Source organism: Protopterus annectens, chromosome 7.part0, assembly GCF_019279795.1.
Source record: "Protopterus annectens isolate FY-2018-M chromosome 7.part0, PAN1.0, whole genome shotgun sequence".
In the NCBI taxonomy this organism is placed as follows: domain Eukaryota; kingdom Metazoa; phylum Chordata; order Ceratodontiformes; family Protopteridae; genus Protopterus; species Protopterus annectens.
The window spans coordinates 767,080,134-767,099,402 of NC_056739.1; the positions used below are offsets into that span (position 1 = coordinate 767,080,134).

General features: G+C 39.3%; 1 protein-coding gene across 1 annotated transcript in view; it reads right to left on the bottom strand.

The window, feature by feature from the left end:
• Positions 1 to 477: 477 nt before the first annotated feature.
• The window catches only part of LOC122806094 (extracellular calcium-sensing receptor-like), a 630,825-nt gene continuing 612,033 nt past the window's right edge, over positions 478 to 19,269 (bottom strand). The window contains exons 4-5 of the mRNA XM_044076331.1: positions 2,017 to 2,140; positions 478 to 1,579 (exon numbers count right to left, since the gene is read on the bottom strand). Coding sequence (XP_043932266.1) covers positions 669 to 1,579; positions 2,017 to 2,140 — 1,035 coding nt within the window. The 3' untranslated portion in view covers positions 478 to 668. The remainder of the gene's footprint in view (positions 1,580 to 2,016; positions 2,141 to 19,269) is intronic.

The following is a 19,269-nucleotide window of genomic DNA, read 5'->3' on the forward strand; positions in this document are numbered from 1 at the left end:
TATTTAATATGTTCTTTTCCCCTTGTGTATAATTACTCAATAATTACTGTTTAAATGTTTTTGAATTTGTTGTGGAACTTTTCTTCCTGGGCCTCTACTGAAAATGGGCCATTAGTTCAGTTGGACTTTCCCAGTCATCAAAGGACAAACAAAATAAAATAAAAATTTGTTTCCCAAATGCACTGCTTTCTACCAGCCTAAACTGCTGTATGTTTTATCACTCTAACCGTGATAATGTAACAATGTTGTATGTGCCACCTTTTGTATCACCCCTGATATAAATCTTTGTGTTGTCTGCACGGGGAGAAGCTTTTCCTTCCTGCTCCTATGCAAACAACAAAATGTCTTCCTCCGTACATAACATTCTTACTGTATAACGAGCATTGAGTTTGCTTCAGTTAACTAAAGTTTTATAATGTGCTTTATTATTAGTTCATTTACATTTTTTTTTGGGGGGGGGATTTTTCTTCTGTGAAGACCAAACAGGCAGGTGACATAAACATTGCCAAGTATCTAAATAATATCCATACATTCAAGTATTATGGCAGACTTAGTTTTATTTTAATGCTGCATATTAAGAGCTATGGATAAATACAAGTCACTCCATAACAACAGAGACATTTCATGGTTGTACATGTGATTTTATTTTTTAAGTAATGTGGACCCATTTAGTCTATGGTTGTTTTCTTTCCCATCAGATAATCTTTTGAATTCATTTCAGGTCTTAATAGGATAATGTAGCACTTTGGAAAAAATATACAGGCAAGCAGTCCTGCACTCGAGGAAAGGATAGCAAATACCTCAACACCAACCATGTATTTTCCTGAAGTACTGAGGTAAGCTGGGATGAAAGACAGCCACACGCTGAGGAAAACAATCATGCTGAAGGTGATAAATTTAGCTTCATTAAAACTGTCAGGCAGTTTCCTGCCCAGGAAAGCTACAGTAAAGCTCATAGCTGCCAGAAGTCCATTGTAACCCAGCATACCCCAGAATGCATAGGGAGAGCCTTCGTTGCACTGAATTGTTACCTTACCAGCCTGAACTTTCATATTATGTTCTACAAATGGAGGTGATGTCACCAGCCAGATGATGCATATTACAAGTTGAGTACAGCTGCAGGCAAAATTTATTGCTGCAGGTAGCTTTGGGCCCATCCACCGCCTTAAGCTGCTATTTGGTTTTGTAGCTTTGAAAGCAATTACAACTGTGATGGTCTTTGCCAGAACGCAGGAAATTGAAAAAGAAAACACTACACCAAAGGTAGGCTGTCTCAACCTACATGTCACTGTTGTTGGCTGACCAATGAAAAGTAATGAGCAGAGAGAACACAGCATGACAGCAAAGAGAACTGTGTAGCTAAGTTCCCTGTTGTTGGCTTTAACAACTGCAGTGTCCCGATATTTGACAAAAACACCAAGTACCACAACAGTAAGAGAGAAGCAGATGACAGATATGACAGCTAATGCAGTACCCAATGGCTCTTCATATGACAGAAACTCTGTAGTTCTTGTGAAGCATCGATCCTGTCTCACATTCGGCCATTGGTCATCTGGACATCTGATGCAGTTAACAGAATCTGGAAGGGTTCAAAATTAAAAGATTTTAAGTGTAGCAAATATACATAAATGTAAGTATATAGATATTTGTATAATGAATCAGAAATGAGGCAGTCATGAATTAGAAATAACATGCCAACAACTATCAGTGTCAAGTGATTAGTACAGAAAACTCATTCTAGGTATATGGGGGTTAGCAGCTCTACAAGACAATAAGCTGTATATGCATTTCATCTAAATAACAATATTTATAATAAATGTTTGTTGTTGGATCTATAGCCTTGATATAGGCAGACTTAATGGGCATCTGTCTACCTTGACCTGAAAATGACACCTCCAATGCCATTTCAAAAACAAACAGCAAATAATTTCTTGTTATTATAGTTTTGTCTTTACACAAAGTTGTATCCAATAGGTAGGCATTTGGTAACTGATTTCTATTACAACTTTTACGTACCAGTCTGGTTTGCAATCTCTCCTTGGGAACAAGGCAAACAGTCAAAACAGCACAAAGGCTGTCCCCTTTGAGAGGCCTTTCTGTAGCCTGTGCGACAGCTTTCAGTGCAGAAAGAGTGAGGAACCTGTAAGAAAAAGAGCAAACTTATGTTATAACTGATAGGTAAAGCTGTGATATCATTGGGACAGCAACAATATTATAAGGTAACAACAGTAACATCACTGAGTCTGGCATTAGGGAAAAAAGGTCTGTAGTCATTCATGCACTCTGGAACTATTTATTGTTCTGTATCATCTCAGGTTTGTTACAGGATGTAGCCTGATGCAGTTAATCCTTTACTATGTAGTATGTCTGCAGTATAACGTTCCATTACAAAGCTCTTAACTAGAATAACAGTAGCATCTTACCGTGAGATATAACTTAGATAATTTCTGACATGAGGCAGAGGATGAACACCAGGCATATTAAACTTTCCATGCTGTGAACCCCTACAATCCTCCTCTAACATATTGCTCCTCAGATACCCTGGTACTTTCCTTCGATGTGAACTTTGAAACTGCATGCTATTAACATACATACCCTGGCAGTTTGGCCCTGTGTGAGTTAATACTGACTGATAAATAGCATTGTTCCCAGTTTATTGTACATCAATCTTAGCTAGCTGTCAGAAGGGAAGAGCTGATCTTGCTTTCTGTAGTGCAGAGGCAAAATCAAAAGAGATTCTTTTGAGAGGTATATACCAGAGGGAAGCTGAAAGTGATATAAATTGCTAAGCTGAGGTATAACTTTCAGCTCCAGCTGAGGCAAATTGCTTATTTGCTCGTTTGTTGATGCTATTATTTGTCTGCATTTAATAGACTAAATTTGTCGAGTTCTAAGTTAATATCCTGCTATGAATTTTTTGGTAGGTTTACAACTTAGATAGCTATTTTGCTGTACAGCTGCCCACATGAGGCATGTTATCTAAGGATTATTTTAGATTTTTTTTTATCCAGCATCTAGCTCAAATACAGATTAGGAATTGGTCTTAGTATAATGTGTTAACTTATAGTTGTTGGATTCTACTTCATTTCTAGCATTTTATAGTGCAGTAAATTAGGCTGATAAATTTTGCACATTTATTTGATTTTGTTGTTATTTATTATAAGTATTACAGTAATTTGATCTGATTTTAAGACTGTTGTAAAAGAGTGGCACTAGCTGTGAGCTGATTACTTCTGATAGACATGTGAAACGGGGGGGGGTGTTCAGAAACGACTAATGCTCTGTGAACTGCTATACAATACAATGCTGTGTGTTTTAACTTTTATAGTGTCACCCAGTGTGACTAGCTAGGCCTCTGATCTAAACATTTCTGCACTTAGCTGAGAGGGATATCAAGGCTTATTATCAGAAAACTGAAAAGTGCTCCCTCAAAACACAGAATCATGAGATGAGAACACTGAAAATCAGAATGCCCATCACAAAAAAGCATGAAATGGCACTGAACTGCAAAGTTCCATATCCCAGCAGACAAATAAACAAGCACTAACATGGGTCCTTCAGGAGGGCAAGTCTGGGGTTCGATATTGTGGGTTTCGGCATGGCTGTGCTTCAGGGCTCTCATATCATGATTCTGTGTTTCAACACAGCAGTCTTTGCTTATGTGATCTAGGCACATTCTGTGCAGAAAAGTGACACTTTAAATTACTGATAAGAAGAAAAGGGTGTGGGATTCATTTTCTGCAGTGAAATAAATATGTTACTTTTGTGATTGTCGATATTTTTTTGACTGCAGACTACCATACTTTCTCAGAAAAAAATAAATTTTAAGAGAAGTTTACTATATTTTGAGACAAAGTCAGCGATGAACCTGAAAATCAGAGACAGTTTTAAAGTATGCTACATACTCCCATGTCTTAAGAAAGAGCAAATAGACATAATTAATACTCTACTCCTAAGTAAGGAATTGCTCATGCCACTCTGTTACCTTTCCCTCCATAGTTATTTTCTCCCAATACCTTGGTTGCTTTGGGAAGAAACAATTTATCCCACTTAACTGTTGCCCTATTCCTTTCCTAAATACGTTTATTTATCTGTGGATTAAGTTTGGTTCAAAACACCCCTGGCTGATAAAAATATAGCTAACATGAATATAAAACTAAATATAACAGAAACATTTTCACTGCTTGTGTCTTATATGTCTATATCCATAATCAAGAGTTTTCAGCTTCTCAGTTTTTGTATGATCTTTTGTTTAGTCTCTTCATTCTCACATATCCTTAGCTGCCATAATAGAATCAATTTAATCCATACACATAAATATTTCATTATATTATATTCTCATACATATGGCTATTTCTAAATTATTTCATATGAGGTCACATAGTTTACCTCTATAGGCTTTGTTTTATCTTTATTTTATACCCTGAAAAGACTAGGAACTGTCTTAAAATAATCTATAAATGCCCTTTTCTGGATTTATCACATACATAACTTGGGTGTGTGTTTTCTGCAGTTTTTACTGAAAGGTTTGTTTGTGAAACGTTTTTGCTATTAGGTGTGGAGTGGATATTATTTATAATATTCGCAGTTACACTTATGTTTATGGACAGCAGGTTTTATGTTAAGCTCTGTGTTTCTAACGTAGAGCCAAACAATGATGAGATTAAAAATGGCTGTTATTTGCATGTCTCCCATGAATTTCCACTTTAAAAGTTTTAAAGTTTTACACAGTAAAGATTTGACTGGATCTTTCTTGCAGATTTTTACTGAATGGTTTATCGGGGTGACCTTTTTCCTCTTGGCTTGGATAATAATATCAGCTGTGACTAAAGATACATTTTTGATTACCATAGCAGTTTTATACTTGAAGAAGAAATTAAACAATGATTAAGAACCCCCAAAAATGCTAAGTAATTTTTTTATGAACATCAAAATTCTGTTACAACCTCATGATTTTCTACTTCTTCAAACCACTGAAGAAAAAATGATATAAAAAGACCAAGAAGACTACCACACCATGGCTCTCAACTTCACAATAATGAAGTGCTTTGAAAGGCCTGTCAAGTATTATATAACATCAAGACTTCCTGCAACTTTATCCACTCCAATTTGTATACCAATCTAATCTCTCCACAGTAGATGCTATTTCAATGGCACTTCACTTATCTCTGGCTCACCTGGAAAACCAAAACTGCTGTGTGTGTATACTATTCATAGACTTCAGCTCTGCCTTGAACACAGTCATCCCCCAGCATCTTATAAAAAAACTGGTTCAAATGGGTATCAGCACCCAACTGTGCAATTGGATACTAGACTTCCCCAGAGATAGACCCAGACAGTATGCTTTGGCACGAACACATCGGACAGCATCATTATGAACACTGGGTTACCACAGGGCTGTGTCTTGAGCCCCTTGCTGTTCACTTTGTGGACCCATGACTGCATCACTAGGTACAGTTCGAATCATGTAATTAAGTTTCCCGATGACACAACAGTTGTGGTTCTCGGGATTTCCAAGATGGCTGCACATCGAGTAACAGTTTAATTCTAGCTCCCAATGTAAAAACAGAAACTCAGTGGAGAAGGCCAGTAGACTTGTGTTTATGGGTAAATTTCAGTAACTGGCTAGTAAATGTACTGCCTGGATCCCAGGAAAAAAAAAATACAGACGTCCTGGAAAAAAGTCAGCTACAAAATGTGAAGAAGAAACACTGACTAGGGAAAGTCCTGCAGCTGTTCAGTACAAAGCAATGCAAACACCAGACATGAATTCCAGTAATCTAAAGGAAGATATGACAACTGCAAAAAGAAATGGTTACAATAAATGAAACACTAATGGAGTATATCAACACAAAATGATGGAAAACATGGAAGAAGCTTTAAACAAATATTCAGATCAGGTGACAAAGTTGCAAATATCAGAGGTCGAAATGAAGAAAAGGCTAGCTGAATATGAGACTACCTAGGAAGAGGTGTTTCACAAAATAATAGAGTTAGAGGGCAGAGCACATAGGGAAAACTTGAGAATTTCAGCTATACCAGAGAAGCTGGAAGGAACAGACTGCATTAATTTTATGAAAGTGCAAATAAACACCTGGACTGGTATTCCACAGCAGGAGTTGTTAGTTGAAAGGGCACATTGTGTCTATGCTCCAAACCTGGCTATGAGAAAGTAACCTTGATCTTTACTAGTAAAGATGCAATCCTACCAGCAGAAGGAAATGATTTTAACAAAACTTTGGCAGAAGACAAAGTAGTAAAAGTGGGAGACAGCAGAGTGTTTGTGGAGAATGATTACTCATTGTACAGCAGGCAGAAGAGAAGCAAATTTATTCCACTATTCAGGGAATGTCGAGACACAGGTGTGACATTCAAACTGCTTTGCCCAGCTGTCTTTAAAGTATTCTTCTCTGGAGGGACAAAATCATTTTTTGATGAAGTACATCCTAAGGTAGAAATACAAAAGTTTGTCCAACAAAAAGCGAGCTGTAAAACAGAAAGGTATTCTGCTTCTTTTTCTTCTGGTATTAACGATCACAGAGATACTGTACCTGTGAAACTTTTATTCAGTGTTTCAATGGAAAATTTTGGAGTAAAGGAAGGGTGCACAAGAGATGACTAGAAGAATTGACAATATGTTGGAAATGAAGCAATGACAGGAACTAGGAGATGGAGATGAACAGTAATAAAACCAGTAACTTAGTGTGGGATTACAATATAATAATTTTATGTGTGAAATATGACAGCACAACAAAATCTGGAAATATTGAACTTTCTCAGAATTTGTTGGACTCGTAGGGAACTCTAAAGCATATGCCATACTTCATGTCATTAGTGTTCAAGAACTGTTTTGGGGAGGGAAAGAAGAGGGAGAAAGTTAATTGTAAGTAAAAAAAAACTATTTTTATTAGCACAAATGTTGTGGTGTATGGTTTTCTTTGCATGCTATAAAGTAACGTTTTCTCAGTTATTTTTAAGTGCAATTGGGACTGTAAAGAGGTGCTGTTGTTTTTTTTTTTTTCTTTTCTTTTCCCTTTTTTCTCTCTTCTTTTTCAGTTTTAAGAAATGTAGGCAATGGAATGAAAAATGCATAGCTCAAAGAGCATGACAAAAGAAAAAATAATGTGCCTTTTTTCATTTTTGTGTGAGGAATTACTCGATTAAGGACCTTAGATTAATTTAGTAACATTTTTTAAGAGTGAGTAAGTAAATGAAAAACACTAAATATTATGAGTCTTTTTTTCTAGCAAAAACATGTACAGTCAGTAGTAGGTCTGCAGCTGGTCTTCATGTTTCCATGGAAACAATCTGATAAACTGTCTGCCTGGTTCTCTTGTCTCAATGCAGACAATCTAATAACAGAAACTGGCTATAGGCTAGTGGAGAGTGATTGGCTAAAGGGAATAAAACTGAGAAGAGAAATTGGCAAGGACATAATGACTCTGAAAGCATTCAGGGGTTTTCCCAGCTGGAACAGCTATAAAAAAAGATAAAACCAATTAGCACATAGTAGAAGCACAGGCTGCACCATGCATCTTAGCATGTTTAACCTTTCTTTTAAGTTAACTCAATTTTGTGAGTGTGACTGTCAGTTTTGGACCTTTGTTCCTATTAGGAGGGTAAAACTTCATTATTTGAAGATATACATAGTTTTATGTGTTAGTATTCAGTTAATAGATTTTGTGGGGTATTGAGGGTGTGTTTGAGGGTTTTCAAATAAACAAAAAGTTTTGTGAGATGTAATATAGGCTCAAATGGATATGACAAGAAACAACTATACTAAAGTGTAACCTGTCAAACAGTGTATGCATGTAACACAAAAGCTGGAAATAGACATTTAACAAAAAAAGTGTTATGCATAAAATGCAGGAATAATAACTTTTTACTGCAATGATGCTTTCTGTTATGTCTTTAAATGTCAATGGTCTCACAGATAAATACAACAGTTGTGGGTCTCATCAGCAATGATGATGAAACAGCCTACTGAGAGGAGGTTAACCAACTGATTGTGTGGTGCAGCAACAATAACCTGGCAATGAATGTGAACAAGACCAAGGAGATAATTGTTGACTTCAGAAGGAACCATGGAATGCACCCTCCACTCACAATGCACAGAGAAATAGTGGAGCGGGTAAAAAGCACCATGTTCTTAGGGGGTACATATCAGAGAGGACCTGTCATGGTCCACAAACACAAATTCCATTGTCAAGTGGGCACAATAATGTCTCCATTTTCTGAAAAGAATGAGAGGATCAAACCTTCCAGTTTCTGTTCTCACAGCATTCTGCAGGGCCACTATAGAAAATATTGTGTCAAACATTCTTTCGGTATGGTATGGAAACTGATCTGCTTCAGATTGGAAATCTATCCAAAAGATGGTGAAAGTGGCAGTGAAAACTATTAGGACGACTCTCCAATATATTTAGGACCTATACTTGTCTCGATGTCTCAGCAGAGATACTAAAATAGTCAGGGACTTCACTCACCCTACCCATGGACTGCTTTCCTTGCTATCATCTGGCAACCGCTATCACAGTATGTTGTGCAAAACCACCAGATTCAGTAAAAGCTTCATTCCACAGACCATCAGACTATTCCACTCTATTAATAACACACATGATGACCATCAGATGTAGCAGATATCTATGTTGTTGAGAACTCATATTTTTGTACAATAACTCAAATGACAGTCTCAGCTCATATTTTGGTTCAAAAAACCAACCAATGTGAAATTAATCTTGTTGCAATACTGTGCAATAATGTACTGTTTAGATTCATAAAATGTTTTGGTTGTTATGTCTGCAATGGTTTGGTGTGATGTTGTAATGTCTGTTGTAATACTTCTTGTGATATTTTGCACATTGAATCCAGTGAAACTAAATTTTGTTCAGTTTGCACTGTTGTGTGGAGTCTGAATGATAGAAAAAAATTACTTTGACTTTGACAATTTTTGGCAGTTTCCAGAGACACTTTCTATAGGAAAAACAGGCCAACCACTCAGAACTAGGATGAATGCAAACTAACTGACACACCAGTAGAAGCACACTTTTCCCTGTCTGATCATTCTGTATCAGATATAACAGTGGTTTACTATCAGTACTTTGATTGCTACATGTGCAATTTTTAATATGTTGAGTGAGAGGTATGTCGACTGAAAATATCGACTGAAAAAAATGTCGGAATTGACATCAGCGAATGCAATACAGCATTCGCTGTTGTGAATTCTGACATTCTAAGCCAGATTGCACTATAGTGGGGAATCAGGAAATGTACCCTTACCCTTACTGCAGGGTGATCTCAGAGTCAGAATATTCAAGTAGTGGGGTGTGGGGGGTGCAGGGGGGGCACAGCCCCCCGCAATATGTTTGTTTTATTGTTTAGTGGATAGGAGCATATCAGTAAAGTCGAAATGTTTGACATTCAACTTTACTGACATGGTTAGTTCGAAATTTACTGCATTCAATGTTCTGGTTTTCGAGTATATTATTCGAAAATCTGAACATTCGTACACAGTGAATTTGAACATGTGATAGTAAACCATAACAGTTATGGTTCTTCAAAGACATTTATTAGCAGCTTTAGAAATAAGAACAATGGAGATTAAGTTATTTCAAATATTGAGTCTGACACTCAGTGGTTTGAACCTGGATATTGGTTGTATAAGTCACTACAGCACTAACATTTACCTCTGAATAACCAATAGTGTACATAAATAAGGTGTATTGAAGAACAACAAATGTTCTGTTTTCTAGTAATGCATGACTTTATGAGAATTTAACCTGTATCCAAAGTGCTGACTTTCTCAGAAAGTTAACAGTAACTGTAAGATTGCTGGAGGATGTGTTGTCATAGAATCATAGAATATACAAGGCAAATGGACCTAGTGGCCACTTACACCTTACCAGTAACCACTGACACTAATGTTCTCCAGGAATGGCTTATACTGACAAATAATTTGTGTCAGAGCCATGGACGAAAACTAAATGTCAAGAAATGAATAATAGTATCCATCAGGAAATCATCCACTCCTGGTAACTATCCTATTTACAAAACACCCCTAAAAGTCAACCCAGTAGTTAGGAACTTGGAGACACACACAGACAGTAATCTAGCCTTTGGCCAACACTTGTCTACAGAAGTGAGGAAATAATTCTATGTTGTACAACTTATAAACAAAGGTTATGGCATATAGGTCCAAGGAGGTCATTGTTTCTCTGTATTCAGCATTCATTAGGCATATCCTTCAGTACAATGTCCCCTTTGGTATGAACCTAATCAGGCACATCTGTCAAGTGGAACATCCACAGAGGGTCCTTCAAGTGGAACATCCACAGCGGGTCCTTCAAGTGGAACATCCACAAAGGGTCCTCACTAAAAGAATACAGGGTGTAAATAACATGCTCTCTGGAGAGTGCCTCAAAGCCCTATCCCTGTCACCTACAGGCTGTTGAGGGGAAATGTATGCCTGACATACAAGGCATTTTTGGACCCCACCATGATGGACCTCTTATATAATTGCAAAACAAACAGCATCAGAATTATACACTCTAAAGACTTAAACTTTGCATGTGATATAAATAACACCTACTGGAAGACAGGTATGTATCCCAGAGATTACCCCTTCTCTAGAACAGACTCCCTATTCCTGTTAAGCAAAGTTCCTCCCTAATCAAATTCAAGGGTAACTTGGGCAATTGGATGGGGAACAGGAAATTAATCTCTGGTTTGGCACCTAAGCCTCTAATGGACACAGGCAGCCTGTAAATTGTTTATTTCCCAGGCCTCTGCTTGTAAATGTTTTGGTTCCAAGCCCCTGTGTACACTTACCAAAGGTACCAGAAGTTGTCAAGAGATCTGGAATGCATGGCTAGGCTGAAAAAAGTCCTTGTGGTTGTTAGCCTTGTATACACCTTTGAAACTATTACCTCCTTTACCTCCTTTTTCAAGAAACAACAGACCAGTCTTGCAAGGGTTGTATTTATGGACGCCATTCCAGTTATTGAACACTTTTTTGAAGGAAGAAAGTGTGGCACCATTCTCACATAAAGTAACATTCAAGTCAGAATACAAGTAACCATAACCTTAACTGTAAGTAAGGCCTGAATGCTCAGACAGTTTTAATGGTATAACCAAACCTTCTTCAGTTCTGCTATTTCAGAGGTATCTGGCATAAAATTCGGCAGACAAAACAACAATATTTTCTTTTCTCTCTCTCTCTCTCTCTCTCTCTCTGCTTTCTCTGGTAGCTAAATGATAGGCTGCATGGTTTACAAACAGCACACAGCATCCATGCTTTCTAACCCTTTAACTTATTCTCTTGGTAGTCCCTGACATTCTCATAACACATCACTTCACACATAGTAAAATGGACATTATTACAAATTAATATTTTCTGTTAACCAAAACAGCTACCTTAAAAAAACTTACTTTTTAAACAGAAAAACAAGTTACATCTTATGACTTCTTGTTTTCCTTTTCTGGATGAACTAATTTTCTTATATATCACTTTTATTGTGATTTATTTTCTGTTCCAGTGTCAGCAGTCTCCCATGCTATTATCTTCTCTGCTAATTGAAGACAGACACTAACATACATGCAAAACTTTGAGTTTTATAGCAGGCATGATCTGGTATTCTACAGATGTTCTTCATGTTTCACTGTTGCAGTCATCACACTTGGGTTATCCTGCCAGGGGTAGCCCTCAATCAGCCTGAATACCAGAGGCTTAGTATTTCTGCATCAGTTGCTGTCGTTCCAGGACTGATGTCAGGCTGTCAGTGGTATAAAATCAGGCAGCCAACGCCATTACATCAATCTTTCTTGCTGAGCAGCCCAAAGCAGAAGCAGTTTGCACGAGTGTCAGTTGGCCGCTACCTGAGTTTTCATTTCCAAACTGAAGTTGAAGTCTTCTAAAGCCAAGTACCCCATTGGGGATCCTATTTTCTTGCTCTAACAGATGTCAGAAAAAGTTAAAAATTGTATCACCTGTGGAAAGCAAATACCACACCAAGACTTCCATTCTTACTGTGTCACCTGTTTAGGCCCATACCATGATGTTCCTCACTGTCGCTTTTGTGCTTTGTTCAATGCCAGAACTATAGATCGTCGGGCCCTTATTGTAGCTAAATATTTTCGCTCTCAGTCCTCAAATTCTGATATGGCTTTGGTAAGCCATCCTACTACTGATCTTCTGAAAAAATGTAAGGATAAAGACAGAGACAGACCACACAACTCCAAAACTGCTGACAATGCTTCCATTAAGCTAGTCATCAGTTCTCCGGTCCTCAGTGAGGCGCTTTTGCAGCCCCTGATGCCCGCTTCTGTGGATTTGCCGGCCACTACCAAGACACTTTCGGAGTCCGGTATGCTGCAAGACTCCTCTTCCTCTAAGGATCCTGTGGATGTCTCTACCTTGGATGGGTCCGGACCCACTGAGCAGGCACTGGCTTCTGAGGAAGTTCTTCACACTACCGATACTTGACACAAACCAATGACTTCTTTCGTGTCTTCAGTTCTTTCTAAAACTACTGAGTTTCTAAGGCCCAGGCTATGAACCACGCACAAAAAAGATGACCCAAGGTCAGGCACCTGCCTCCATGCCTCAATCTCAAATGCTTAAAATGGTGGAAGACCTTATTATGCTTATTAGGGGAAGCCAGGCTACCACTTCCAAAGGAAAAAGAGACTTGTCCCCAGTAGTTTTATCTAAACAGGAGTAGAATGACTCTGATGCTTCTGAATATAAAGACATGCAACCCCTCTCTGCTTGTGAGGATTCTGATGCAGCTGAATCCATTCCTTCTGCTTCTCCACCTGAGGATTTTTCATTTGGTGAAACCATATATACTTTAAGGGAGCATTTCCAATGGGAATGTCAGAACTATCCTCAATCAAAAAAGAGACTCAGGGAATTCTTAGATTTACCACAGCACAGACCTTTAGCCATTCCTCCTGTCCTGAATGCTGTGGATGATGTTTTTATGGAATCCAGTTTGACTCCTGACACCCTTCCTCCTGCTCCCAGGAAACCTGACAGGTACTACAGAGTCCCTGACTCTCGCAAATTCCTTTTCAGAAATCCTACTGCTGACCTAGAGGTCATCTCCCAAGGACCTAAAGGAATTAAAGCAACCTCAGCTAGGAATCCCACCCCCTCAGACAGGGATTCTTTAGACACAAGGAGGAAAAAGGTATACACCTCCGCAACCCTTGCTATTAGAGCACTAAATTGTCAGTTCCACATGCTGAAATATCAGCAGCATATCATGGAACTCCTCAAACAAAAAATATCTTCCTTTCCTGCTTGTGCAGAAAATAAAGAATAACACGAGTTTATGCATTCTGCAAGCCAAGTTACTAAGCACACCTTGCAATGTGGCTTTGATGCCCTAGAAGCATCTTGCAGGGCAGCAGTCATTAGTTCTGTCCTTAGAAGGCATGCTTGGCTTAAGAAACAGACCTTGCCAGATCATGTCAAATCAAAATTATTAGACGCACCATTGAACAAAGACAATTTGTTTGGCACCAAGGCAGAAGAGGTCTTTAAAAGGAGGAAGAAAAAGCTAAATCTATGCAGACAGTTAAAAACTTTTTACAGGTTCAGCCTCCAAGGTTTGGATGCCATTGCCCCTCCAAGCACTGGTCCTTTCCAGCCCCCTCCAGGCCAGCTCAGCCCATACCCAAGCAAAGCAAACCCCCCCAGACAGCAGTCCCAGGGAATGCAGAGATCTAAGCAATGGAGTTCCTCCTCTTCAAAAACAGGGAGTGCTAAGCTACCCCCTTAAGGTAAGAACTCACAATGACTTTACACCTCCACCACTTACCTCTACCCACCTTTTTGTGCCCCTAGGCGAAAATCTCTCCTTCCATGCAAACAACTGGGCCTCTATTACCAACGACCAATTGGTCCTCAACATAGTGACCCAGGGATGCAAATTTTATTTCCACACTCTGCCAACCCCAAAAGGGCTCCCAGATCTTCCTCCAAACCAGTGGGCAGAGGCCAAAAAGCAAGTCCTTTCCCTGCTATCCATGAGGGCAATACAGCATGCTGCTGCAGACTAGATAGACCAAGGTTTCTATTCTAGACTCTTCTTGGTACCCAGAAAAGAGGGCATCTGGTGCCCATTCCTCAATCTATCCATGCTAAACACCTTTCCGGTGATACCAAAATTCAGAATGCTCACCCTCCAGCAGCTTCTTCCTATGCTTTCCAAGGATGCTTGGTTAGCCACGCTAGACCTAAAAGAGGCCTACCTACACATCCCAATCAGGGAATCTTGCAGGAAATAGCTATGTTTCAGGGCAGGATCTATGCACTTTCAGTTCGCTGTGCTTCCCTTTGGCTTATCCACTGTTCCCAGAGTTTTCACAAAATGCCTGGCTCCAGCCATTGCTTTTTGCAGACAAAGAAATATTCAAATTTACCCCTACTTAGATGATTGTCTGATTCAGGCAGACAGTTAGGAAAAGCTGTTACAGCACCTGACCTTTGTAAAGGAATTACTGATCTCCCTGGGATATACTATCAATGAAAAGAAATCAAAACTAGTCCCCACACAAAAAATTGTATTCCTGGGAACAAGCCTGGACACAGCATCCCAGATGGCATTCCTTACTCCAGAAAATCAAGCCTACCCGACAGGCTCCTTCTCTCAACTAGCCACCAGAACCCAGTTATCCGCAAGGAAAATCATGCAAGCTCTAGGGTTCATGGCCTCTTGCATTCTACTCATTCCATATGCCATACTGCATCTGAGGAAACTACAATGGTACCTAAAAAGCCTTTGGTGTCAACACTCTCAGGACCTGGAAACTATCATACCAATGATACCCTGTCTAAGGAAAGATTTTCTTTGCTGAACAGTAGCATGCAACCACAACAAGGGTCTTCCCTTCTCACAATCCCATGCCACCCAGACCCTCACCACAGATGCATCAGACTATGCCTGGGGTGCATACCTGGATGGCAGGTGCATTCAGGGCCATTGGAGCCCAAATCAAATACATCTGCACATTAACCAAAAAGAGATGCTAGCTGTTCAGCATGCCCTGACAGCTTTCAGACCCCTACTCTCCCCAGGGCCTCTACTTATCAAAACAGACAGCACCACAGTGATGTGGTATATCAACAAGTAGGGAGTGACTCACTCTTATCCTCTCTGCAGGCTATACATAACCCTTTGGCACATGGCCTCAGCCATGCAAATACACCTGCTAGCACAATTCCTGATAGGCTCCCTAAACTCTCTGGCAGACAATGTAAGCAGAAACCTGCTAGACCCTCACAAGTGGCAGCTAGACCACAGAAACTTCACCCTTGTAACCCAGAAATGGTGCATCATCAGCTCAGCAAATTCTGCACCAGGGAACCTCACAGCAAGGCCTGGAAAGTGGATGCTCTATTCTTCCAATGGGTAAACCTCTTGGTTTATGCATTTCCCCCTCTACCACTCATTTCAAGAGTACTACTCAAAATAAGGGAGGAAAAACCAAGGGCAATCCTGATTGCCCCAGACTGGCCACACCAGCACTAGTACCCACTGCTGCGCAGCCTGTCACCCCTGCAACAATGGCATCTACCTAAGATCCCAACACTCCTGACCCAGAAGAATGGAGAATTCATGCATCCCCAATTGCAGACCCTCAACTTGGCAGCCTGGCTTATTCCCTGACCTCTCCTCAAGCTGCCAGCCTAAGCAAATAAGTCTTAGATGTTATACATGAGACCAGATGCCCCAGCACTAGAAAATCCTATGCTGACAAGTGGAAATGGTTTTGCACCTGGATCCTGGCTAAGGGAGCAAAAACAGCACAGCCCTCCTTACCTCTCATTCTGGATTATCTAGCAGACCTACTACACAGGGGTCTATCCTTCTCTTCTATTAAAATTCATGCCTCTGCCATCTCTGCTCATTACAGCACAGAGCCACAGCTCTTCTCCCACCCTCTCATCAAACAGTTCCTAAGAGGGGCTAACAACTTAAGGCCACCCAGAAGAGCTCCTACCCTGGCTTGGAACCTTAACTTTGTGTTGGAAAAGCTCACCCTACACCTCTTTGAACCTGCAGTTTCAACAGAGTTAAAATTCTTGTCTTGGAAAACAGCTTTGCTAAAGGCCATCACTTCAGCTAGAAGAGTTTCAGAGTTACAAGCACTCATGACTGTAGATCCCTTCATCATTTTCCACGCTGACAGGATCTCCCTCATGACTAATCCATCCTTTATGCCTAAAGTGGTGTCCAGTGTGGCTTTCAACCAATCCATTAATTTGCCCACCTTCTTCCTTAACCCACAAAACAAGGATGAAAGGATTCTGCACTCTCTAGATGTGCACAGACAGCTCAGATTTTATCTGAATAGGAGTAAATCTTTTAGAAAAACTGATCAATTGCTAGTCAGCTTCACAGCAGAGGCAGAAGGCAAGGCCATATCCAAACAAACAATCTCCAAATGGATAGCACACTGCATCCATTTATGCTACAAACAGCACAGGAAACTGCCCCCAAAGGGGGTCAGGAAGCATTCCATCAGGGCAACCTCCACCTCTGCAGCTTTTCTCAGAGGAGTCCCCACCAGGGACAGCCTGGAGGCTTCAACATGGACTTATGTTCATACCTTCACCAAGAGTTACAACCTGCCTATCTTCTCCAAATCCAGGGCAGACTTTGCCACTCCAATCTTCTGACTGCCTCCACCCTTTTTTTCAGCTTTGGGAATCAACCCAAGTGTGATGACTGCAACAGTGAAACACAAAGAACATAGTACAGTTGTGTACACTTACCATAAATGTAGATGTTCGAGTGTATTCGCTGTTGCAGTCCTGGTTTCCCACCCTCCATCTCCCTTGTCTCTCTATCTCTCTCTCTCTTCCTCTCTCCTTGCAGGGAATTTTTGGTATTTACTTTCTACTGGTGGTGTTCTTTCACCATATCCTAGCTCCCTATTTGGGGGCTCCTGATAGGGCAAGAAAAACTGATGTAATGGTGTCATCTGCCTGATTTTATACCACTGACGACCTGACATCAGTTCTGGAATGACAGCAACTGAAGCAGAAATACTAAGCCTCTGGTATTCGGGCTGACTGAGGGCTACCCCTAGTAGGATAACCCAAGTATGATGACTGCAACATCTACGTTTATGGTAAGTGTACACAACTGCACTTTTTAAGTTTACACAGTTCACACATACACATACACATACAGAGTCTGTCTCTGAAGTGTAAAGTCATACTAAACATTCAAGATACACATTTTGTTTTCCATACTGGCTGCTTTTCTTAGGTATTTTTAGTCAATTTTAAATAAATTATTTTCTTCCCTTTACAGACACACTTGGGTATTTAAGCACTATATGTAATATAAGTAACAACTCCAGACAAAGAGATCTTGCCACCCCTAAAGCTCAAGTAAATGTAATACCTATGTTGGCCCAATAAAATTTATTACATCACATTTATGTTTTCTTCATTCAATTTGTGTTTTGTGTTATTGTGTACATCTGCTTAAATTCAGCTTAGTTTGCAGGTCTTTGCAAGCCTCTATTATCAATTTTCCTGAAGAGCAATCCGTCTTTATTGACACCTTTAAGATGGATTTAAACTGACCAGTTTGCTTACTAAACTCATCAAGTTTGAAATGTCATCTCTGTTCGTAAGTTGTGGGAATCTTTGACTGACAAGTGACTGAGCTGTATGCATCTATGCATCTATTAACTTTTTTTTTTTTCTTTTACTAGAATTGTCTTTACTGCTCTATGTACTGTTTAATCATTTAACTGCTCTCTGCATCTTCAGAGCATGGAATATATCCACCTCTTCACATTTTGTGGATTTGTATCGCCAGACTGCTACCTTTCTGCATTTTTGTTTTCATTTTGGTTTGTTTTTTGCTTCTCCAGTATTTGTAGTTCTGAAAATATATACTCCCTTTCCAGAGCTTTTGTTTGAAAGTATTGAAGTATAATTCTACAAAAATTGGCTAAACGGCAGTCCCCTGAAATACTCTTACTAAATTATAATTCTGGTGAAAATTGGAAGCTCTGATTCCAGAAGTTTGATTAATTCCTCATTGTGAGCAGATGACATGAGAAGTCTGTAAAGGTACAGTGTGTTGTGTTGTATTCTTAAGTATTACTGAGAGAGAAAGGCTGTAAAGATAGTTAACCAATTTCCTTAAAGAAGAAAATGAAAAAAACAGCAATACTCAGACGTTTAGAAATCATAAAGAGCCTAGAAATTAGTTACAATTTATTTGCCAGTTTGTTTTTTACAGCAGGACATATTTATTTGTCTTTGTTGACTGGGAAAGTCTGACTGAGCAGAGCCCATTTTCAGCAGAGGCCTGGGGAGAAAAGCTCTACCACAGTACATTTATATTAAGGGAATAGCTGACATTTCTCAGAAAAAACAGCAGTTACAATTGTAATTAAACAACAAATATAATTACAAGACAGGTATATAAAAAAATATTTACATCAACAATTATAAGTCTATACATTTGTTCCAGATATAAAATCTTGCAGAAGTACAGAAGGGAAACATTATTGTAAAGACGTTTAGTGTCCTTGCATTATACTTAATGAAATTAGTTATAAAATTATGTAGGAAGGAAGACTTTAGTATTGTGTAGGTTTGTAAAGAGTTCAAGAGATATAATGAAGTAAGTTTTAAAATAATGTAGGAGGGAAGGGGATACAGTAGTAGTTTATAGGAGGGCAGTGGTAGTAGCATATGATGGAGAGAGCATGGCATAAGACTGGCTTTGTTTAGGTTGCCTGTTCCAAATGGGTGTATCTCTAAGTTTATAACTTAGGTATACAGGAAATGCATAAGATGGGTAAAGCAGTGGATGGAATCAGTTAGAAACACAGCAAGATGAGAAGAGTTTTAGGGGGTGATGAACAGCGATGTATTAAGTGCAGGAGGAAAGCTGTTAGGGGTATAATTATTTAAGTAAAGGAGGGCAAAAAGGTTATTGAAAAGCAGTAAGAAGTGTGTGCTTTCACTGGAGGTCTCAGTCTGGGGATAAACATGAGCATGACCAGGACTGGGTAAGGCATTGTTTGAGCTGGGCTTTATAGCTTGGGAGTTTGTTAATCATTTTCAGTGCATATGAATGTTTCAGAGTTTGGAGATGTAATAGGAGTATAGTGGGTCATGTTACTGAGCAGAAGAGCTGAACCAAAGAATATACATTTAATGATTCAGTAATAAGCAAATGAACACATTTTAGTACAAGACATACTCTAACAAGGAGCGGGCTATTAAGA